At 36.7% G+C, this 24,063-nt stretch overlaps 1 protein-coding gene across 2 annotated transcripts; it reads left to right on the top strand.

Annotated features, from left to right (window-relative positions):
• The first annotated feature begins 214 nt into the window (after positions 1–214).
• On the top strand, positions 215–21,935 carry Cyp51a1 (cytochrome P450 family 51 subfamily A member 1). 2 transcript variants are annotated; one of them, XM_077796703.1, is made up of 10 exons: positions 215–427; positions 2,652–2,750; positions 7,268–7,444; positions 8,622–8,748; positions 9,919–10,093; positions 11,867–11,986; positions 12,407–12,602; positions 18,741–18,836; positions 19,245–19,413; positions 20,622–21,935. In XM_077796703.1, the coding sequence occupies exons 3-10, from the start codon at positions 7,292–7,294 to the stop codon at positions 20,798–20,800; spliced, it is 1,215 nt and encodes a 404-aa protein (XP_077652829.1). In that variant the 5' UTR covers positions 215–427; positions 2,652–2,750; positions 7,268–7,291; the 3' UTR covers positions 20,801–21,935. The 2 variants fall into 2 exon arrangements, with proteins under 2 accessions (XP_077652829.1, XP_077652828.1); XM_077796702.1 differs by lacking the exon at positions 215–427 and adding an exon at positions 472–786.
• Positions 21,936–24,063: the final 2,128 nt, after the last annotated feature.

Here is a 24,063-nt window from a genome sequence, read left to right as displayed (position 1 = left end):
GGCTGTCTCCCAGTGCCCGGGAAGGGATACCTGAGCGAGCTAGGCGCGGCCTCTCCGCGAGCCCAGGCAGGAGGCGGCGCTCGACCCACTCCGCCTGCTGACGCGACATAGGCTGAGATCACCTCAGGGGCGCGCGGTGCAATCACAGAGCGCGCCTCCGCCGCCATTCGGCAACCACACCTCCCGCCCCGAGATCCCTCCGCCGAGCCCCTCCCGCGCCGGCTGCCGGGTGCCGGCTGCCGGCTGGCCGCACCCCAGGGGTGCAGGCCTGAATGGCCCGCCGTCCTCAAGGAGTGATCATCTCTTAAGCCGACTTCTTTTTACTCCCTGATCCCTTGTGCCACAGACGCAGCCCGCTTCCTCAAGTCCTATCTCTGGCGCAAGGAGACCTCGGTGTCGTAGAGCACCTCTGAGGGCGTGGCCAGAGGTAGGCCCCGCCCCCTTTGTGACGCACGTGGTGGCGCGCGGGCGAGCGGTGGGTGTGGGTGGTGGTGGGTTTAGTAGGAGACCTGGAGGTCTCGTCTGTCTGTTAGCTGCTCTCGCTCCGTCTGCTCGGACGAGCGGCGGTACCTTGGCCTCCAGTGTCTCCGGTGGAGCGAAGCGGCGGCCAGGATGGTGTTGCTGGGCTTTCTGCAGGCTGGCGGGTCCGTGCTGGGACAGGCGATGGAGAGGGTGACTGGAGGCAACCTTCTTTCCATGCTGCTGATCGCCTGCGCCTTCACACTCAGCCTGGTTTATCTGTTCCGCCTCGCTGTCAGCCACCTGGTCCCACTGCCAGCCGGGGCGGTAAGTGCACCCTAGGGGACAGGGCGCGATCAGCTACCTCGACATGTACCGTGTTCGCGGCGCTGACCCGCTCCCTGGCCAGGGCGGCGGGTCTCGGGCAGGCGGTCATCTCGTGGTACTGTCGCTGGTGGCGGCCGCAGTGACGACATTGCTGCTGGTGTCCGTGGCAGTCTCTACCGCCATGGCCTTGGTGGCCTTGTGCTGGGGGCCGTGCTGGCCATAGTGATTGCAGAGGTGCCCGTGGCGGCTCTGGCCGCGTGTCTGGTACTGGCTGGTGTTGTACTTGCTGCTTGCTGCAATTGTGGGCATAGTGATAACTGTGTGGGCTGCAGCCTTAATGGTGGTGGCTGGTCTGGCGGCCCTGGCCCTGGCCTCGGCTCTGAGTGTCCTGTGGCTCTGCTGGCCTTTATTGCTGCATTGGGGCCCTTGGTGGGGGCCCTTGGTGAGGGCCTTAATGGAGATGCTATTGGTAGCTGCCCTCTTCCAGGAGGCAGCTTTGTGGGGTTCAGTGACTATGGGCTATGGCATTGCCCCTAAAGGCAATCTCTGTTAAGTTTGCGAACACCGGGGTGACTAGAAAGTGGTAAAAGCTTTCCTTTACTATCAAAATGTCAATTTCTCGAATTTAGCGACTTCTTTGATCACTAGTTTAAAATCTCCCAAATAGTTTTTAGGTTTTTTTTTTCCGTGGTTGTAGATGGACAACATACCTTTATTTGTTTAGTTTTATATGCGGTGCTAAAGATCGAATTCAGTGCCTCACACATGCTAGGCAAGCGCTCTGCCAATGAACTACAGCTCCAACCCTCCTCCTAAATATTTTTGATCAGTGTACCCTTAGCAATTAAAAACTATTCGGATAATGCATTATATAAACTAAGTACATTGTATTTAGCACTAAGTTCTAAATAGCTTTTAAAATAGTTTACCATAACAGGTAGGAGGCAGAGTTACTATTATTATTTTTCTTAACACAGGTGATTTTTGAGGAAGTGGTATTTGTCTTTGGAAAGACAGGTGAGGTAGTGGTGCTCTTTTCTGTTTGAGGCCACCAAATATCTGAGGAGGATCATTTTTTCATCAGTGAAGGTTTGTTTTTCAGGAGATTTACTGTTGTTTCTATGGGTCTCACTTTGTGGCATCTAAAGAACCTTTTATGTTAGAAAATTTCTGGTAGGATTGATCTACTTTATAAATCAGAAGCTGGGCATGTAGCTCAGTGGTAGAGCACTTGCCTAGCGTGTGGATTGAACCCTGGGTTTAATCCCTAGTAACAACCACAGCCTGTCCCCACCCTCCCCCACCATAAATTAAAATTTAAAAAAAAATTAAAGTTAGTAGATCTAGTTCATTTGCAGAGAGCAATGCATAAAATATATTCCTTTCACTGTAAATGTCACTTAAATAGTTCTCTAATTTCTATACCTCAAGTTACTGTTTGGCTTTTTCTATTCCTTCCTTAGGCAAGATTCTGGGATTAAAATTGTGAGTGGTTGAAGTGAAGAAACAATGACTTGATTTCCCTGTTTGCTTGCTTGCTTACTTGTTTTTTCTTTTTCTGTTAAATAATTAGAAATGTTGCCTAGAAGCCATCAGTAATATTGGACATACTTGATAGTGTCATTTAAAATTGTGATATCTTTCTGTTTCTCTAGTCATTTATCTTATACCATGTTTTGAGTTTCTCTTCATTTTAACTTCAGCTACTCTCCTAAGATATTGACAGTTTGGCTGTTCTTAAGTTATTTGGATGTTTCACTTTTTGGTGATTTTTTTAAAAGTATTAACAGCAAATTTCATTTAATTGGTTATGAAACTAAAATGGATTCTTAAAATGAGAACTTATTTTTTGTTTTCTCTTGCAGAAAAGTCCACCATACATTTTCTCTCCAATTCCATTCCTTGGGCATGCTATAGCATTTGGGAAAAGTCCAATTGAATTCCTAGAAAATGCATATGAGAAGGTAAGTCTTCTAGATAATTAGAGGAAAAAAATTAGGAAAATTAGATAAATAGATAAGTGTTGAGAGCCACAGTTTAGTCGGAATGACGCCTGGCATTTTGCTAGAGGGAATGGTTGAAGGGTGACCCTGCTCTGGGGTTAGGGCTGCTCCAGGATTAGGGCGGATCCTGGGTGGGGGGGAGAAGGCAGCTCCGGATTAGGGCGGATCCTGCTGGGATTAGGGCAGATCCTGGGCCCCCGCCACTTTGGAGTTCTCATGGGGTTCAGAGAGAATTGGCGGGCTGAGCCTGGTGGAGGGAGTGTGTTCTCGGGAAGTGTGTGTAGAGTGCAGGTGAGAGTTCCGGAATAAAGGTTGCTGTTTGAACCTACAAGGCTGTGTGGCAGCTCGGTTATTTTGTGCCCAGCCAGACTGCAGCAGATAAGTGCTTTTCAAATTTTTTTTTTTATAAATGGCAGCACAATGAAAAAATGTGATCTTATGCTTATTGACAGTATAGAAATCATAAAATTGAAGCTCCTGTGTTCTAAGGCATTGGAGAGACCTTTAAAACCTAAAACTCTTTTTAGGTTCTCCCCTTGTCCTGGGGGTAGTTCTCTGAGACACCATTAAGGAAACCTGTAGTTCTGATAACTTATGGTATAAAAACCACTGCTCTAAAGTTTGTTTGCACTGAATGTAGTTAAAATTGATAAAATCGAGCCTCATTTTTCTTAATCACATATCTGAAGTTTTCTAATCTGCTCTATACATATTCCATGATTTCCTTTCCCCTTGGATGACCCATATGACATCATGGGCACTCATCTCTTTGCCCTTCTCTTTTCTAATGAGCTTTCCTATATTAATTCAATTATTTACTCCACAGTCCTACTTAGATCTATTAACTATTGCACCTAACAATCTTAATTTAGGCTCCCAAATAACATGCCTTCTCCTGATTTGCTTGTGAGACTCCTTTGACTATAACCATTCTTTAACTTCATTAGATCTTCTACTCCATTTTGTTCTCATTTACTCTTCTCATCTGTCAGCCTTGTTTCCTCCTTTTTCTACTTTGGGTCTGGGTCCCATCATTCCAGTTATGTTCTAATAGCTCAGTTTCTCTCCCCCTGGATCCTGTTTCTGGGCTTACTTGGCAATATTAACTGGGGGGCTGGAGAGGCACTTACTCATTTTCTTCTTTCCTGTGCTAGATTAATTTCTTCTTATTGCCTACCTTGCATGAAATTTGAATTCTTCTCAACAATTCTGTGATGTTTCTATAAATGCCTTAGTGTTTCCCATTCATCTCAATGACAAATTCATACCCTCACTTTTCTAAATTTTTTAATCTTTCTACCTTTCCATCAGAGTAGATGACTTTGTCTTCTATTTAAAGAGTGATTAAAAGCTTTCCAATGAGCTGGGCATGGTGGCATATGCCTGTAATCCCAGCAGCTCAGGAAGCTAAGGCAGGAGGATTGCGAGTTCAAAGCTATCCTCAGCAACAGCAAGGCGCTAAGTGAAAAGTAATTCAGTGAGACCCTGTCGCTAAATAAAGTACAAAATAGAGCTGGGGATGTGGCTCAGTGGTCGAGTGCCCCTGAGTTCAATCCCTGGTCTCCCCCTTGCCCCCGCCCCCCAAAAAATAAAGCTTTCCAGTGAGGGCTCACTTTTTTTTTTTAATTTTTTTAGATGTTGATGGACCTTTATTTTATTTATCTATTTATATGCGGGGCTGAAAATTGAACCCAGTGCCCCACACTTGTTAGGCAAGAGCTCTACCCCTGAGCTACAACCCCAGCCCGAGAACTCACTTTTGAACATACAAACCTAATTGTCTCTATTCTCTTTCTTTTTATCACAGTAACAATTTAAAAACATTTACTGGATCATGATTTGATACTTTACATAATTGTTTTCACTGAAGTACCACAAAAACTCTTTCAGGTATATTTTTTAACAAAACTGAGAAATAATTATTATATAATTTGTTCTTGAACCCTTTGCTAGCCAGTGGCAAGTTAATATTTACACAAAGTCTGATTTCTGGGCCTATGCTTTTAATAATAATGATGATTGTAATAATAATAATCATCAAAAATAAGTCATATTTGCTATAGTCAAAGCATTTTTTTGTCCTCTATGTGTAATTCGTATAAATTATGAATATAACATAATTTTGGGCTAGGGATATAGCTCAGTGATAGAGCACTGGCCTAGTATGTGTAAGGAATCCTGAGCACTGCAAAAAGAAATAAATAAGTAATCTTGACAATAAATCTGTTAATCAAGTTCTGTTTTTATTATTACCATTTTCTAGATGAGGGAAACTGAAGCCCAGAGAGGTTAAGGTTTCTGATTTAAAGTCACACATCTAATAAGTGGAGGAACTGGGACTTGAATCCAGGCAGTCTGGCTTCAGAATCTTGTGTTTTAGCGTACTATGTACCGTCATCTTAATTTTATAAAACTGTTGCCTCCTATTGGAAGCCAATATCTTCATCCCTCATTTGTCTCACAACAGTATACTATTTCTTCTCTCAGTATATATGTTTTCTCTTGAATGGCTCTTTCCCTTTTTCTCTGAAAAATTCTCAGTGACTTGTATCTAAGAAAATCAAAGCTTCTCTTAACCTCTGTCTTCTTTCATGTGGCTCCCCTTCCATGAGTTGTCTACTTGCTGTTTTCCCTACTTCTGTTTACCTGATTGTCGGTCCACTCTAGTCTCTTCTCACCCCTTCACCAGTGACCTCTGTTACAAATCCAGTGAACTTGGCTTCTTTGACTACTTTTTTTCTCAGTTGTGGGTAGATGGCTGGCTGTTTCCTGTTGGGGTTCTCTGAGGTTTGGTCCTACATCTGTTTTCTAGGAGATCTTGTCTTCATGGAGCTTCTAGTTACTGGCTATGTGTAGATAGCCAAATTAATTTGTGCACGTTGGGTCTTTTCTCTGAGCTATAAACCTGGATGTCTAACTTTCCAACTTTCATATGATTCCTTCTCTTAGTTGTCTCCAAGGCATCTGAAATCCAATATTTCTAATGTGTATTTAACCACTGACTTTTCTCTCTGTTATCCTGATTATTCTATTCTACTCTTTTATTATTTTTTTATAGTTTTGTAAAGTACCAGAAGTATAAAATTCCTTCTTTCTTTAATTTTTTTTAATTATAGATGGACGCAATATCTTTGTTTATTTTGTGCCTCACATGTATGAGGCAAGCACTCTACCACTGAGCTACAGCCCCAGCACATAAAATTCCTTCTTGATAACTTTGCTCTCTATCAATCTACCACCATGTCTGCAGATTCTGTCTTTAGAACTACTTGGTTCTCTGTCTCTGTTTCCATTATTTCACTATTACTTTTTGCCAAGTGCTTATCATCATATTTCTGCATGTTCTCTAACTACAGAAACCCTTTCTGCTTCTGTCCCTTCATTCTTTGCACTTAGCAGACACCTTTTCAAATGTATACAGATCAATGTGTTTTCCTCACAGTTTCCTATGCTTGCAAGGAAAAACGTCTTTAATGTGATTTATAAGGCTCTTTGTAGTCTAGACCTTACTTAACTCTCATCTCATCCTCTCCTCTTTTTCTCTCATCTTTAAGTCCTTTGTGCATTTTTGACTGCCAAGCTAACTCCTGCTTATCCTTAGTTTCAGGTCAGGTGTCTTTTTCTCTTTAGGTGCTCCCTTTTTATAGGTTATCTCATCACAGAGAGTTGCTTTCCTTTGTGTAATGTTTATCCCATTTGCAATTTTATATTTGTTAATATTGATTATTTGATAAGTTTGTGTGTTTTCCAAGGAAAAAGAGTCTTAAGACAATATATTTGTTTATGATTATATTCCCAGAGTATAGTCTTTAATAATAATAAAAACACTGCAAGGTAAAACTTTTAATACCTCACAAAATTTAACAATAGCAACAACAAAATAAAATCATTCATGTTGATGAACTAGTGTAAAACTGATAACTAAATAAACTTTTAGAGTATTCACATAGCAAGTACTGTAGAAAATACTTTGGCTATCCCTGTAAGTTTATTTTATTTTTTAAAAATATTTTTAGTTGTAGTTGAACACAACACCCAGGGCCTTGCATGTGCTAGGCAAGTGTTCTACCGCTGAGCCACAACCCCAGTTGTAGAATTATTCATAATAAAAACAAAACCAAAAAGAACCCTGATACATTATCCATATGTGCAACAATGATAAAGCAATTTAAGTTAACATTGTGATGTCTAATGATAGAAAGAAAGCAGATATCTAATGTTTTAATGATAGAAAATATTTTCAATATAAACAGTGAAAAAAGCAGAATAAAAAATTATATTTATACTACATTTGCAACTAGATGAATATAATTACAAATTGGACAATGATAGGAAGGGAAAGTATGGCAAGATGAAAAAAAGTGTTTTAAGGTTTATGAATGTTTTATGTTTTTTCTATAATGTGTGATTTAAGAAATTAATATCTTGGTGCTATGTATCTTTGTGTAACATAACTATGAGTTCTCTTCTCTTTCTAGTATGGACCTGTATTTAGTTTTACCATGGTGGGCAAGACGTTTACTTACCTTTTGGGGAGTGATGCTGCTGCACTGTTTTTTAATAGTAAAAATGAAGACCTGAATGCTGAGGATGTCTATAGCCGTCTGACAACACCTGTGTTTGGGAAGGGAGTTGGATATGATGTGCCTAATGCAGTAAGTAACACTTCTTTAGAATAAAGACCATGCTATACTATAATAGTTTTATGTAGTTTAATATTATACATTTAAAATGTAGAAACAATTTATTCTTTGGTTAGAAAATATGAATAAAGGGCTGGGGATATAGCTCAGTTGAGAGTGCTTGCCTTGTGTGTACAAGGCCCTGGGTTCAACCCCCAGCACCACACACACACACCAAAAAAAAAAAAAAAAAGAGGGAAAATGTGAAGAAACATGATATATTTCAAAGAAGAATAACCGTATGTAACTCATAAGGAATTTTGCATTATATTTGCTAACATAAGCAAAGTAATTTTAAAAGGCTTCCTACACAAAGAAATGGAATCAACAATCACTTAGCATATTGGGATTTGCTCTGAGAAGCTAACAAGGAAATCCTATTGTTTCATCAAAAGGACTTCCTATCTACCCACTCCTGTCTGAAATTCTTAGTAGCCTAAGAACTTAGAGTTGGAAATTGCTGACGACTTCACAGGGGTCCCCCCCGCCTTTTTTTTTAAACAGCAGTGTAATGATGTGCTTTTTTTTTTTTTTAAGTTGTAGTTGGACACAATACCTTTATTTTATTTATTTTAAGAATAGACAATAAAATGTTGTTTTGGGGGTTGGGGAGGTTGTGGAGGAATGAATGCTTCTCAAGTTCAAAAGCAAGGGCCTTGGAAAATCCTTCCTCTTGGATTTATGTATAAATGCCTTGGACGGTTTACCATTAGTTGTCATAGTATAAATTTATGTTTTCAGACTGTTCTAATTAAACTTCTGGAAAATAGTATCAGTGAGGGATGACAACTTTTTTGGGGGGAGGGAATAAAATAGGAGAGTATGCAAAGGAGGATAAAAATAATGTCAAAGTATAATGAGCCCTCGAGTATCAGGAAAAGGGTCTGTAAGAACAAGGGATTACCAGTAGATTTCTCTAGGATTCTGGAAGCAGGCACCTTTTTTCTACTTGTTACTTCAGATATACGTATGCATAGGTGTTCTAAGTTACTCACATCTTATACAGTTCAAAAAATTTTTTTAATTCTTTTTTATTTTCAATTTTCTAGAATACTATTTTACATTAGAATAACCTAATGGATCTTATGATAAAACAAACACATATTTTAATGGCTTGTATCCTTAATTTTTTTTTTTTTTTAATTTGAAGGTTTTCTTGGAGCAGAAGAAAATGTTAAAGAGTGGCCTTAACATAGCCCACTTTAAACAGTGTGTTTCTATAATTGAAAAAGAAACAAAGGAATACTTTCAGAGTTGGGGAGAAAGTGGAGAAAAAAGTAAGCAAAATGTTTTACATTTGTCCTATTATTCTACTTTTCTGTGAATGTAGAGTTATATATGTGTGGATATATAAAGCAAAGTACCATGTGTATAGAACTACCTTGAATTTAATGAGAGGGACGTTTTTTGATTACCTGGAGTTGCAACTGTGAATCCAGTCTTTATACTGGCCTACAGTATGTGTTACCTTCAGAGGCAGTTGTCATATCTATAGCAGAAAGCAGCATCTGTTCACAGGGCAGCAGACTGCCTCTTCTGGGTTTGGGCTTCAGCTTCTACAAAGGGTCTAGAAACTTGTTTTATTTTTAGGATATCTAAAGTCAATGATATGCATATGTATTTATACACACATAGCTCACATGTCATGTTATATATAATTATATATATGTTACATACAATTTTGCATATTCATATATAGGCACATACATATAAAATTATAGATGGCTTATAATAAGTATATAATGTAAATAATGTACAATATATTAACATAGATAATATATTACTAAGATATAACACATTACCTACAGATGTAATTATTTTGATGTAATATATTTTATAACTATACAAGAAGCTGATGTGTACATTAGAATGCCAATTTCATAAATACATGTGAGAAACAATATTTACTGATCTGTTTTTGGCAAATCTAATTGGAAAGCCAAATGCTAACTTGAAGTTCGTTTGGTGAATAAAGAATAGGAAATTAATTGGATTAACTTGGAAGCATCATCAAATTGGGTGCTGGATGCATGTCTCTGATGTTGGGATGTGCCAATGGGTGATTTAAAGTTTTCTTTTATATATAGCCAACACTTCAATTTTTAGTCCTAATTTTCCTACATTGGACTCTGGAGAAATTAAGTCTTGGGTCTTTGACTACCATTCCCTCGGAAGTGTACTGCATTATTGTCCTCATATGTTCTAAATGAGATAGGGTTTCACTGAGTTGCTTAGTGCCTCACTGTTGCTGAGGCTGGCTTTGAACTTAAGATCTTCCTGCCTCAGCCTCCAGAGCCATTGGGGTTATAGGCCTGCACCACTGTGCCTGGCCTGTTCTTGAGTTTTTTAAATTCTTAATTCTCCTTCATAATCCCTTTACAGCTTCAAGAAAACAATATTTAAAGACTTTTTGGAAATAGTAATGAGAATGTTCTTTTAACCCCTAGATGTGTTTGAAGCTCTTTCTGAGCTCATAATTTTAACAGCCAGTCATTGTTTACATGGAAAGGAAATCAGAAGTCAACTGAATGAGAAGGTGGCACAGCTGTATGCAGATTTGGATGGAGGTTTTAGTCATGCAGCCTGGCTGTTGCCAGGTTGGCTGCCCCTGCCTAGTTTCAGGTATGGATAAAGAAGATAATCACACCAATTTAATTTTGTGCAATTACTCTAATGTTGTTATGCTTTTAAATTTGGGGAGAATATGAACTGTTATTCTTTTGTAAGAATTGAGAAAACAAAAAGTTGAGGACAGGTTTTTTTAAAATGGAGTGAGCTCATTTAAAGTAAGTTTTAGCTTATTAAAAAGGTGATTTGATGTCTATTCTAATATTTTAAAGCCTAATTATCTGACATATTCCTTGTATTCAGGAAAGTCTCTGAATTCTGATTTGGCTCTCCTTTAAGTACTTGTTTTGAAGTTTTCTGATGGTTTTGTAGTATGTATATTATGACATTTCTTTTGAAGATCTGTGACTTTATTTTTTTCTTTGTCTTCTTCCTAACTGTACTGTAATGCTAAGAAATATTGTCTTTAGGACTTGTATGTATCTTGCATATTAGTCTTTCTGTACCTTTGCAAAGTCATTTCTATTTAGGTGAGAGATGGGGGGGAGTTGTGAATTGGTATTTCCTCTTCCTTCTGCTTCTACCCCTTCTATGTAGTTGCAGAATAAAAGAGGGTGGTACTAAACAGGAAAGCTAGGAGGGCTTCTCCGCGACTCTTTTTAACACTTTATATTTGTAAGAAACCTTGTAGTTTTTGAACTGCTTATATATATATATATATATATATATATATATATATATATATATATATATATATATATATAAAAGCATGTGTATATGAATGAACACACCCAGCACATTTTTTGGCCTATTTTAGGTTTTTCATAAAAGTGCACCCAGCCAATTTTTACCTGCCCTATCTTCTGGATGAGGGTCAGAATCCTTGAGCTTGGTATAATAGTTTGCTTAGCTTTCTGTTTTACTTGAATCAACTGGTTTAGTCAGATTCTTTGATTAGCTCTTTAAAAATTTATGTATGTATTGGTTCTGGAATTGAATCCAGAGTCTCACACATACTAAGCATGTGTTTGAGTTGCACCACCGGCCACTCCATTCGCTTTCCTAAACAGGCCTTGTGTTTTCCTGTCTCTGCTGTGTTCACTGTCTTCTTACTTTCTATACATAGTACTGCAGTTGATCCTCAGCAGGTCTTGCAAGTAAAATAGGGCAGGGCAGGATTTTTTATTAGGGGACTTGATTAAGAGGGGACTTGGGAGCGAGATTGACTGGTTTTTAAATTCCAGCTCCATTGTTAATTGGCTGTGTGATCTTACGCCACTAACTGTGAATTGAGGATAGTGGTATCTGTGTCACAGTACTTGTGATACACAGTGAGTACCCCCCCTGTTTAAAGATTAAGTTTTGGGAGTTGAAGCTTGTTTTCTGACTATATTACCATTTTTCTCCTGCAAAACGAATATTGTTTAGAAAATGAAAGTATCAAATTATTTAGATGGACCCTTCTCCTTCAAGAATTGATTTGGTTAAAATTGGAATTTCATGTTAACTTAAAAGAGTGTTCTGTTTTCTGTTGAACTGGAAAATGCTTCTAAAGGAATTTCATGCTTGTTTTAAGCTTTTAGTTAGAAAACAGTAAGTTAAGAATTTGAACTATATATGAATATGCACTCTTCTTATATAGAAAATTTTAACCATATAAGATGTTTATGACTTTTTTCTCTTGGCTCTGAGTTTTTGCCAATTATTTTAGGGTCATTAAGTTAGTTAAAAATGGTTGCTTTTAATAAACTATCTGAGTTTTCAAAATGAATTTGGTCTTGGAAAGTGTGACTTTATTTTTTAAAAAATATTTTTATTTTTAAATAGACGCAGAGACAGAGCTCATCGAGAGATCAAGAATATTTTCTATAAGGCAATCCAAAAACGCAGGCAGTCAGAGGAAAAAAATGATGACATTCTCCAAACTCTACTAGATTCTTCATACAAGTAAGAGCTGTTCAGATCACATATTAAGTTAAAAGTCCTAAACTACACATTAAAACATAGTTAAATAACATTTCCAGGTAGAAAATAAGGATGTTGACAAAGTAAGTCACTAGCTATGACCTTTGGGATTTTTACAGTTGTTGAGATATATGATATTGAGGTCTCATGCCTTACTGGCATCCTATTGACTAGGCTGTTGAAAATATGCTAATAAATGGTAGGGAAGACGTTTGGAATCAAAATCATGTTTTCTACTGGTTGAGTCTTTGAGGGGGAAAAAATACTCTGACTTGTGGTAGGCAGATGAAAGAGGTTTTTTTATACTTTTATAAAGTATTTGTTATGACCCTTTATTTAAAGGTTGAGGCATGAAATGTGTCTGCCAAAATGTTAAGTTTGTGCATGTGATTCATTCTGTAGGGATGGGCGTCCTTTGACAGATGAAGAAATAGCAGGGATGCTGATTGGACTCCTCTTGGCAGGACAGCATACATCTTCAACTACCAGTGCCTGGATGGGCTTCTTTTTGGCCAGAGATAAAACACTTCAAGAAAAATGTTATTTAGAACAGCGTACAGTCTGCGGGGAGGATCTTCCTCCTTTAACTTATGATCAGGTTGGTTGGATTTTTCACTTTCGTTGCTGCCTTGTAACTTCCAAGTATCTGTGGCTAATTTGTCCCCTTTAAAGGGGGAAGTTGAGGTTTTGTGTATTTACACTTCAGCTTAAGTTGATAAGCTTCTCTATTTTTAGAAAATTCCCCTTTTCCTTGTCTACGATATCCTATTACTGCTGCTTTTCATAAAGTTTATCATATACGTTTTAGATGATTCCTGAGAGATCTCTCTGGTTGTTTCTTTAGTACTTACTTCTTGACTGTATTGTAGAAGCCTCTGAACGACTTAGAATTCTGTGGTCTGGAAAGGCCTGTGCTTGGGCAAAGTAGTAATGGACTCTAGAACTCCACGAACCCTGCACCTGGCTTGTTGGCAGAAAAGAAGAGAGAAGGACTGACTTGAGGTTCCACCTTTGAAGCCGAATATAGCGTATTATATTTATTTTCAGATATTCTTATTTTCCTGGGATAAATCCTACTTTGTCTTACGGTCTTCTTTATATGTTGCTGTATTCTGTTTGCTAGTATTTTAGAGAGGATTTTTATAGTTTTATTATGATGTCTTTGGCTTTGGTATCAGGGTCTTAAAATGAATTTGGAAGTATTTCCTTTATCCGGTTTTTCTGGAAACTTTGTGAAAGATTGGTATTAATTCTTTTTTACATATCTGATAAAATTCACCCTTGAATCCATCAGTTTGTGCCTTTCTTTGTGGGAAGTTTCTTGATTATGAATTCAGTTTGATCTCTTTACTTGTTATAGGTATATTTACATTTTCCTTTTTTGTGTGCAAGCCAGATTTTATAGTTTGTGGCTTTTTAGGAACTTATCCATTTCATCTTGGCATACAATTGCTCATAGTATTATTTTTATAATCATTATTTTTGAAAGATTAGTAGTGATATCCTCTTTTTCAATCTTGATTTTAGTAACCTTTTAAATACCAGATTAAGGGATTTAAATTAACACCATAAAATCTATCCATTTAAAGTGTAAAATTTAGTGGTTTTTAGAATATTCAGAGTTGGGAAACTATCATCACAATCAAATTTTATAACATTTACATCATTCCCCAAAGAGTCAGTACCCATTAACAGAAATGTTCTATTCCCCTGTCCCTTATTTCCAGCAACCAAGAATCTATTATTTGTTTTTATGGGTTTGCCTATTCTGGATGTTTCATATAAATAGAGTCATAAATATTTGGTATTTCATGACTAGCCTCTTTCACTTAGCATTTGTTTTAGTCAGTTTATTATAATGAAATTCCTGAGATTGGATACTTTATAAAGAAAAAGAATTTATTTAGCTCTCATAGTTATATATCTGTGTTTTTTTGTTTTTTGTTTTTTGTTTTTACAAAAACGGGAGGAGGATCAAAGTCCAGATAGCATGCACTGGTTCTGGCAAGGGCCCCCCTTGGCTGTACTGATATGTGTTAGGAGTGAGAACTCGCATAGTGAGACAGGAAGCCAGAGCAGGAGTAGGGCTTGTCTTGCTGTTTTTATAACAATGGTCTCAAGAATTAACTCAGGGTCTCTTGAGAACTACCTTAATCCCTTCCAAGGACAGTACTCCCACTGGTCCCCACCATAAAAGGCCCTGTAACCTCTTAGCATCACCACACTCTGGGGATCAGCTTTTCAACACATGAAACTCTGGGGGACTCACATAAATGTTATTCAAACCATAGCAGCATGTTAAGTTGCATCCATGTGGTAGTGTATATCAGTATTGCAGTCTTTATCATCAATAATATATGGGTGTGCTGCATTTTGTTTTTCCATTTTTCAGTTTATAGATACTTGGGTTGTTTCTACCTTTTGAGTTTTGTGAATAATGTCATTCTAAATGTTTGTGGACTGATTTTGAGTGGACATTTATTTTAATTTTGTGGAGTGCATGTGTATGAGTAGAATTACTGAGTCATCTGACATTTTTTATGCTTAACATTTTGAAGAACTGCTAGATTGTTTTCTAAGAGATTGTACCACTTTTGAATCTCACCAACAGTGTATGAGGGTTTTGATTTCTATATACCCTTGCCAAACTTGTTACTGCCTTTTTGATTATAATGATGTAAAGTGGTATTTTGTTCTGGTTTTGTTTGAGTATATTAATGTCCTCTTTGGCCTTAGTGTATCTTCTTTGGAGAGATGTCTATTCAGATCCTGACTCTGTCTCTAAATAAAATACAAAAAAGGGCTGGGGAGATGGCTCAGTGGTCAAATGCCCCTAAGTTCAGTCCCCAGTACGTACCCCCCATTCCCTAATCAAAAGCTGCAAAGCTTTAGTCCTGTGTTTTCTTTTTAACATCTTGTAATTTCATCTCTTTACCATTTGGGCCTTTGATCCATTTTGAGTTAATTTCTGTATATAGGTAAGGTAGACAACCAACTTACTTTTTGTTGCGATATGAAAATCCAATTGTCTCAGCCTATTTGTTGAAAGGCCCATTCTTTTTCCATTGAATGGTCTTTTGTAAAAAAAAAAAAAATCAATCATCAATTTAGGACTTTATTTCTGAATTTTATTCTGTTGATCTATATGTTTAGCCTTATGCCATTAATTACTGTAGTTGTGTATTAAGTTTTAATTTGGGAATGTGAGTTCTCTAATTTACACTTTCCAAGGCCATTTTAGCTATTCTTAGTTCCTTTCATTTCCACATGAATTTTAGAATCAACTTGTCAGTTTCTGCAAAGAAGCTAGGGGTAGTGATTGCATTGTATCCACATATAAATTTGGGAGCATTTGCCTTAACAATTTTAATCTTTAGATTCATGAACATGGGGTGTTATTCCATTCTTTTAGGTCTTTTAGTAAACAAGACTTACACTTTCATTAAATATATTCTTTAGTATTTTATTCTTTTTGGTGTTATTCTTCTGCCTGTTTACATCTACTATTGAGCCACTCTAGTGAAATTCTTTTTCTATTTTTTTTTTTTTTTTAATAAGGATTAGACCCACAGGTGCTCAGTCACTGAGTCACATCCCCAGTCCTTATTATACTTTGAAACAGGGTCTTGCTAAGTTGTTTGGGGCCCCATTAAGTTGCTGAGGCTGACAATCCTCCTGCCTCAGCCTCCCTAGTCTCTGGGATTACAGATGTGTCCTACCATGCCCAGCTATTGAAATTTTCATTTCAAAGTCCTTATACTTTCTAATTCCAGAATTCCTACTTAAGAAAGCAAAACAAGGGCTGGGCTTGTGGTTCAGTGGTAGAGTGCTTGCCTAGCATGCATGAGGCATGGGGTTTGATCCCTACACCACATAAAAGAATGAAGCTAAATAAACAAAATAAAGGTATTGTGTCTATCTACAACTGAAAATATTGAAAAATAAGACTTTATTAATACTCTCTATTTGCTGAGATTTTGTTTCATACTTTAATTCTTTAGACAGTTTTTTGTTTGTTTGTTTTTCCTTTTTTGGAACTAGGGATCAAATCCAAGTCTTTGAGAATGTGAGGCAAATGCTTTGCTGCTGAGCTATATCCCAACCCTAGTTTCTTTATTTCCTTAATCCTGCTGATAATAGCGCATTTAAATTCTTCTAGTCAGTCTAATGTCTGAACAGTTTTTTTAAAACGATTTTTGTCCTATTTTCAGCCATCTTTTCCTGTTTTTTTTTTATGTGTGTGTGTGGGGGGGGGTTTCTAATATTTTTGTTGAAAACTGTACATTTTAAAAATAATGTGACAACTCTGGAAATCAGATTCTGTCTTCCATTGGTTTATTGGTGCTAGTTTTTTGGGTAAATATGTATATTCTTCTTTGTTTAGTAACTTTTCTAGATTAATTATATAAAGTCTGTCTAGTGAAGTCCCTGAATTCTTTGCCTATTTACTTTAATGGTCACCTAATTATTAAGTGATTTCTAGTAATATTTTGAATAGTAAGTCTCCTAACTTTTACTAAGGAGCTGTATGTGTTAGAGAAGATTTTTCAACACCCTAATAGGCAGTTACAACTCTGCTTACCCTTCACTCTTAGAAGATGACCGCTCTAGCAGATCTTATCTGGGCATGTGCAGAGCTCCCTATATGCTTGTGGCCTTTCAATTACCTTATATGGAACTCCCAGTTTCCTGTAGGTGTCAGTCCCTAGTTTTTTTTAATTTATTTATTCAAGTTGTAGATGACACAATACCTTTATTTTATTTGTTCATTTTTAAAAAATGTGGTGTGGGTAACGAAACCAGGGTCGTCCGCCTGCCAGGCGAGCGCTCAAGCACTGAGCCACAACTCCAGCCCTCCCTGGTTTTTTCTTTTAAGTGTTTTCCCCTTATTAGCATCAACTGATATCACCACCTCAGAAAAATGGCATTGTTAAACAATTTCTACAGGATGTTTTTGAAATATTTGTCCTGGCTCCTGTATAGTTGTTAGGCTGCTGTAGCTGCCATGCTCTTCGTTTCTGAGGCTATCATGGATCTGGACATAGCATAAGTTATATGACCACAAAGCTTGTTCTTTTCACAAAGATCCAGCTTTTTTGTTCTGAATTAGATTATTATAAGCCTTTAGTTAATTTTCTAGATTTTTTTTGAACTGAGAATGCAATTTTATTTAATTTTTTAAAAAATTTTTTACATGACTGCAGAATGTATTACAATTTTTATTACACATATAGAGCACAATTTTTCATATCTCTGGTGGTATACAAAATATGTTCACACCAATTTGTGTCTTCATACATGTACTTTGGATAATAATGTCCATCACATTCCATCATCATTTTGAACCTCATGCCCTGTTCCCTTCCCCTCCCATCCCTCTGACCTATCTAAAGAGAGAACAATTTTATATCAGTCACATCTCCAGCCTAACACTTTTGCTCTGGGTGGACTTAGGAGATATTTATCTAATAATATGAATGCTCTTAAGTTCTGGCAGATGATTTAATAACAAAAACAAGAACTAGGGATAATATTTAGCAAAGTAGCAGATGTTTTACAATATTAAGATACTTCTGTGTTTTATTTTTCCTGTACTTTGTCTTATATTGTTCTACTAATAGAAAGAAAAATTTTAAATCTTAAATTCCAAGTGATCAATTTAAGATTCCTTGATTTTTTTTTTTTTGTAGCTGTATTAATTTGAGAATCATTCAAAACATGATTCAAGGAAAATAGGTTGGCATATTTGCCATACTGTTTAGAAAAAACTTCCACTTAGTTTTTTTTTTTTTTAAATATTTAATTTAGTTGTAGTTGGACACAATACCTTTATTTTATTTATTTATTTTTATGTGATGCTGAGGATTGAACTCAGGGCCTTGCACATGCAAGGCGAGTGCTCTGCCACTGGGCCACAACCCCAGCCCAATTTTCTAGAGTTTTAAAAACTTGGCTGGGCGCAGTGGCTCACACCTATAATCTCAGTGGCTTGGGAGGCTGAGGTAGGAGGATCGTGAGTTCAAAGCCAGCCTCAGCAACAGTGGGGCACTAAGCAACTCAGTGAGACCCTGTCTAAATAAAATACAAAATAGGGCTGGGGATGTGGCTCAGTGGTCAAGTGTTCCTAAGTCTAATCCCTGTGGCATCCCCATCCCCCCCAAAAAAGATGACTTTGATTTCTTAATGTTCTCATTTTTTTTACATTTATTTTGTTTATTTATTTATTTTTATGTGGTGCTGAGGATCAAACCTAGTGCCTCACACATGTGAGGCAAGCACTTTACCTCTGATCCACAACCCCAGCCCATGTTCTTAATTTTTGATGGAGTGAATTTTGTAGGTCCTTGCAATGCTGTTCTTCAGGGTGAAAGTTCCTCTTGCTGTTGGCTTGCCCTCCTTTTTTCTCTTGTTGATGGTAGACAGGGGTAGGACATTTTAATCCCACCTGTCTTTAAACAGTTACCTCTGTACTTCTCCCAGGAATACAAGCTATCTTGTGTTAATCAAGAAGTGAAGGGCTGGGGTTGTGGCTTAGAGGTAGAGCGCTCGCCTCGTATGTGCGAGACTCTGGGTTCGATCCTCAGCACCACATACAAAAATAAACAAGTGAAATAAAGGTGTTGTGTCCAACTACAACTAAAAAATAAATATTAAAAAAGTGAAAATATTTTTTTTATGCTGCTAAAGTATGTTAAATATTTGTAAAAAATCAGGAGATTTTTCTTTTTTTTTTTAGCTCAAGGATCTAAATTTACTTGATCGCTGCATAAAAGAAACATTAAGACTTAGACCTCCTATAATGACCATGATGAGAATGGCCAAAACTCCTCAGGTAAGTCTCTTGACTAGATCTCTCCTTCTTTGTTCTCAGAATTTATTTATCAAAAATGAAGAAATTTAAGTATCAAACAGAAGTTTTTTTAATTAAAAAAAGTAAAATAATCATCATCAAATAACATTTTCTTATATAAAAAAATTCTAACAGTATAAAGTAAAATGCTCCCCCAAATTCCACTCTGCCTCTGAGGCATTACGAATTTGATTTGTTTGCATACTTCCAACTTAATGTTGGCTTACTTGAAAATCATTTGGGGTCAAAATAATTTTTAGCTGGTCTACCATATAGCAATTTTTAAAATACATGTATAACCCATGTATGTAAATACTTTACTATACAATGATTTGGTTATTTGGTAGTATTTTAAAATTCTTTAAATGAAATATGTTGTTTTTCTTTGAGACTGTGGCAGGGTATACCATTCCTCCGGGACATCAGGTGTGTGTTTCTCCTACTGTCAATCAAAGACTTAAAGACTCATGGGTAGAACGTCTGGACTTCAATCCTGATCGATATTTACAGGATAACCCAGCATCAGGAGAGAAGTTTGCCTATGTGCCATTTGGAGCTGGTAAGATAATGATTTCTTGGGTTTGAAATGTTTGTCTCCCCTATGATAGTCCATGTGAATTTTATTTATAAATATACTTCCTTTTCATTAAAGGGATATTCTTGCAGATTTTGGTAGGAGTAGAATCTCAGTAAGGGAAACGGACCCTGTTAATCCTTGTACAATGCTGTATTACCTTCTAATCTAGATAGTTAATATTATATTAAGTCTAATTTTATAGTCCATTCTTGTTTTCTCTTATAATTGTATTTAAAGCTCTTTGCAGTTTTTATTTTAAAGAACCATTGGAGTTTAAATATAATAACAAAGTATTTCAGAAAACAGATTTGAAGCTTTTCTGGATTGTGAACATTTTTGCCCTCTGTGAATATCCTCCTGATACAAAGGTCTTTAAGTTAAGAAATTTGAGCATAGATTTGAAAACTTAATTTTCATAAGATTCTAGAACAAATCAGGCAGATTCTTATTCCTCCAATCTTTTCTCCATCCATTGGTACTTGGTATAAGTTAAACTGTATTATATGGCTTCTTATTTGGTCTTTCCAGAGAGATCATTTAAGTGTCATATGACTTTTACATCATATAAAAATAGCCTAAAATTTGCTGGGAACTTCTGATCTTAGCTTTATTTAATAAATAACTTGAATAATGCGGTATATAACATAACATAAAAGAATAATCTGATTGTTAATAATTGGAAAATACATTAGTTGTGTAGCCCAAATTCTGCCCCAGGAGAGGAATAATTTCTAAACTGGTAATTATCTAGCATCCTCTTCAGGAAGTAGGTTGTTCAGCTATATAAGTGGCAGCTTATTTCATTTTCAGCCAGCTGTCATTTTTAGAACCTTATATTAAATCAATATTCTCTTAATAATTGGTCTTCAGTGACATGATTATCTATGAGGTGTTTTATGATTCAAACCTTTGTATGCTTAACCAAGATGTTAAATCTCAAAAAAAAAAAGTCATTGGAAAGGTCTTCATAATTACCAAGAACCATTTTCCTAAAAACATTGAAAATATTCTGTAATTCTAAATAAACTGTTTATATTCTTAGTTTATGTGAAGTAAGATTCATTTTTTAATTATACTGTCTGTGTATTTGCTGCTGACCTAAAATGTATGTAAACAAATATCACTTTAGGCTAAAAGAGATAAGGAAGAATTTGCATTGATTCTGATGAAAAAAAATTTTTTTTAAATAGGACGCCATCGTTGTATTGGGGAAAATTTCGCTTATGTTCAAATCAAGACGATTTGGTCCACTATGCTTCGTCTATATGAATTTGATCTCATTAATGGATATTTTCCCACTGTGAATTATACAACTATGATTCATACTCCTGAAAACCCAGTTATTCGTTACAAACGAAGATCAAAATGAAAAAGGCTGCAAGGAACTAACATGTTATATTATTGTAAGCTGCGAAAACATTTGAAGAAAATGAAGTTTACGAAACAGCTCTCATAGTATACTGTTTGTGTAATTCTAAAAGCCAGTTTAATTTATGATTTTAATATTTTATTAACTGAATGATTCTATCAAATCTAATGGCATTTGAAACATTTTATAATAGTTTTGATACTTACTACGTGTGCTTTGAGGAAGCCAAAGTTTATTAGTAAAAATAATTGTTTTGGGGGATCTATGTAACTAGCAGACTCCAAAATAGTACAGTTTCCAGGTACTAATTTTAAAAGCTATAGACAAATAGGGTCAGGAATTTCAAATTTGAGACTAGTTATACAAGACAAAGAAAGCCCAGGGAAATATTTGGAAAGTCTTAGTTATTCATTTATCTGGCAAGTTTTTGTGTGTAAGGATGGAAAAGTAGGGAATAAACTCAGTTATACCCTGGGATAAAAGAGAATATTATTAATGTTTTGGTATGATGATATTGAACAGTGATAGAGATAAGTTATAGAAAAATACATCCTTTTTAAGTTTGAACTGGAAGCACTATTGGAAGTTGAGAGAGATGTAGGACCATGCTTTGGTAATCATATTTCTCAAAAATAATAAATACTAAAAAAGACTACCCATGTGTCTTCATATACTAAATATTACATACGTCTCCATCTGATAAATAAGTGTCCTGTTCCACAAGGTCACATCTATGTGCAAGTCCAAAATCAAGTCTGTAGGAGAAATAATTTTCGTTTTCTTCTTTGGCTCAGTGTTATTCCCTGCCTCCTCCAAAATCCATTTATGGATGTTTCTATTACTAGTTCCATTCATTCAAGTAAATAAACTTTTTTAAAGTACAGGATATGAGATCAGGGAACTGTGGCTTTAAGATAAGGTAATATGAAGCAGGTTCATGGTATTATTGGTCATATTCTATGAAGCCCTATGTTCAGTAATAAACCTAACTCAAATTATAAGTGGGGGCCTAATTATAATGAGATACCTGTAATTTGATCACATAATCTGCTTGTACTAGATGAAGCCAAAATATTTTCCCTTATTGTATAAGAGGCTGGAAGACTTGTGTTAAATTCTAATTGTTTAGAACAAATCTCTGCTGTTAAAAAGTTTTTCACATTAAAATTCTCCTTGAGAAAAATACAGTCTGTGTTCGTGAATTGTGTGTATTTCAGAGTTAGAAATCAGGAAATCGAGGAACCTGGAGGGGGAAAATTGTATCCTTATTTGCACCAATTTCGAACTGCAATTTAGTATTTTCTGTTTGTTAAATTTAGGCAATAAGCTAGTCGCATATTAGCAGTAACCTATAGATTTGTCAATAGAAATCAGATATTTTCATATCAAATTACACATCCTTCAGATCTCTTGAGGAATCTTAAGTCTCAACACTAATTTGAAGATTATCATAATTAGGCCCACTGGTAGATTCCATTAATGCCTTTTTTTCTTTGTACCAGGGCTTGAACCAAGGGGTGCTTAACCACATACCCAGGTCCTTTTTCATATTTTATTTAGATACAGGGTTTTGCTAAGTTGCTGAGGCTGGCTTTGAACTTGTGATCTTCCTGCCTCATCCTTCCAAGTGGCTGGGATTACAGGTGGCTTACAGTCCTTTAATGTTTTAATATATACTATATCACAATTTGAATAATTACTTAGTTTAGTAATTATTTGTGTATAATTGGTTTTCTTCACAATCATATGTATAAATGATATATTTATATCTATATTGTCTTTAAAAGCATTCTGAAAAGGATCGATAGCTTCACCAGACGGCTAAAGAGATCCATGGCAAGGGACTGGGGTTGTAACTCAGAGGTAGAACGCTTGCTAGCATGTGTGAGGTACTGGGTTTGATTTCTCAGCACCACATATAAATAAGTAAAATAAAGGTCCATTGACAACTTAAAATTAAAAAAAAAATTTAGCTTATTTTTTATATATGTATGACAGCAGAATGCATTACAATTCTTATTACACATATAGAACACAATTTTTCATATCTCTGGTTGTATACAAATTATATTTACACCAATTCGTGTCTTCATACCTGTACTTTGGATAATAATGATCATTACATTCCACCATCATTTATAACCCCATGTCCACTCCCTTCCCCTCCAACCTCTCTGCTCTATCTAGAGTTTGTTGAGAGCCACAGCGGAAGGGGCCCCAGCAAACTTCCAGCTGCCAGCTGATGATTGGCTCACAGCGGCCCCAGCAACTTCTAGCTAATTGGCTCCTCTGTGGTGATGCTCATTGGGCTGTTTTCCCGCCCTTTCAGACTACGGAGCTGCTCATTGGGGGACTTTTTTTGGCTCCGCCCACGCGACCTAGCCAATCGGTCTCAAGAGCAGGAGGAGTGTGGGAGGGAGAGGCTTGTGGGAAGCTGGTGGTGGCAGTTGGGCTCTGAAGGTTTTTCCTGAGGAGCTGTGTGGTGTAGTGTGTGGTTCTAAAAATAAAGTTCGTTTCTTTTGACAAGTGGCTCCTGAATTGTGCCCAGCCAGACTGTGGCATTTGATGGGCCACACGGGGAACAACTGAGGGTAAGTGATAAGGTAAACTGCTCACCCCTGAGGGCAGGGTGAGAGGATGGGTAGCCATTTTAAGATTCTTTTGTTTTGCTTCACTTTTGTTTTAAGTTGCCTGTCCCTGGAGATGAGTGAGACGGAAGAAAAATCGCTCACATCTGAGGAAAAACTATTTGCGTCTGAGGAACAGATAGGGAGAAAGGACGGATGGACATTTCAGGAGGATAGAAAGGCTATAATGATTTTTTGTTGTTCCATTTTTGTTTCATTCTGTCTCGGCTTTGTTTGGCGTCATCTTGTTGGGTTGTATTATAGTAGAAATATGGGATCAGAAATTAGTAAAAAACAAACTGAAAGACTGTTAACTAAATTGTTAGAGGAAGGAGGCATCTCAGTAAAATCAAGAACAGTCAGGGCATACGTTGATACAAAAATGTAGTCCATGGCTTTTTAAGGAGGAGTTGTTAAATATATCACAATGGAACCATCATGGTGAAGATTTAAAAAGAAAAGAAAAGCCCAGGAACTCTGCCAGTTGACATTGTGGGCGTTGGTGTCTGGTTTGCTTAGTCCAAAGCCTTCAGTTCAGACAATGGTAGAGGAAGGAGAAGACATTTTGATTCAAGTAAAAGAGAAGGTCTCTCAAGTTAGCCAGAGGAAAAGATTCAAGTAAAAGAGAAGGTCTCT

This window comes from Urocitellus parryii, chromosome 3 (assembly GCF_045843805.1).
Source record: "Urocitellus parryii isolate mUroPar1 chromosome 3, mUroPar1.hap1, whole genome shotgun sequence".
Taxonomy (NCBI): domain Eukaryota; kingdom Metazoa; phylum Chordata; class Mammalia; order Rodentia; family Sciuridae; genus Urocitellus; species Urocitellus parryii.
The sequence above is the reverse complement of the archived record's forward strand: the minus strand, read 5'-3'. Positions and strand labels throughout refer to the sequence as shown.

Excerpts from the sequence above, each read along its gene's own strand:
- Cyp51a1 (XM_077796702.1), top strand. The coding sequence starts at position 613 with ATGGTGTTGCTGGGCTTTCTGCAGGCTGGCGGGTCCGTGCTGGGACAG. Across the intron at positions 18,837-19,244 it reads GAATGGCCAAAACTCCTCAG|ACTGTGGCAGGGTATACCAT; the intron begins GTAAGTCTCTTG and ends TTTTTCTTTGAG. Across the intron at positions 19,414-20,621 it reads CTATGTGCCATTTGGAGCTG|GACGCCATCGTTGTATTGGG; the intron begins GTAAGATAATGA and ends TTTTTTAAATAG.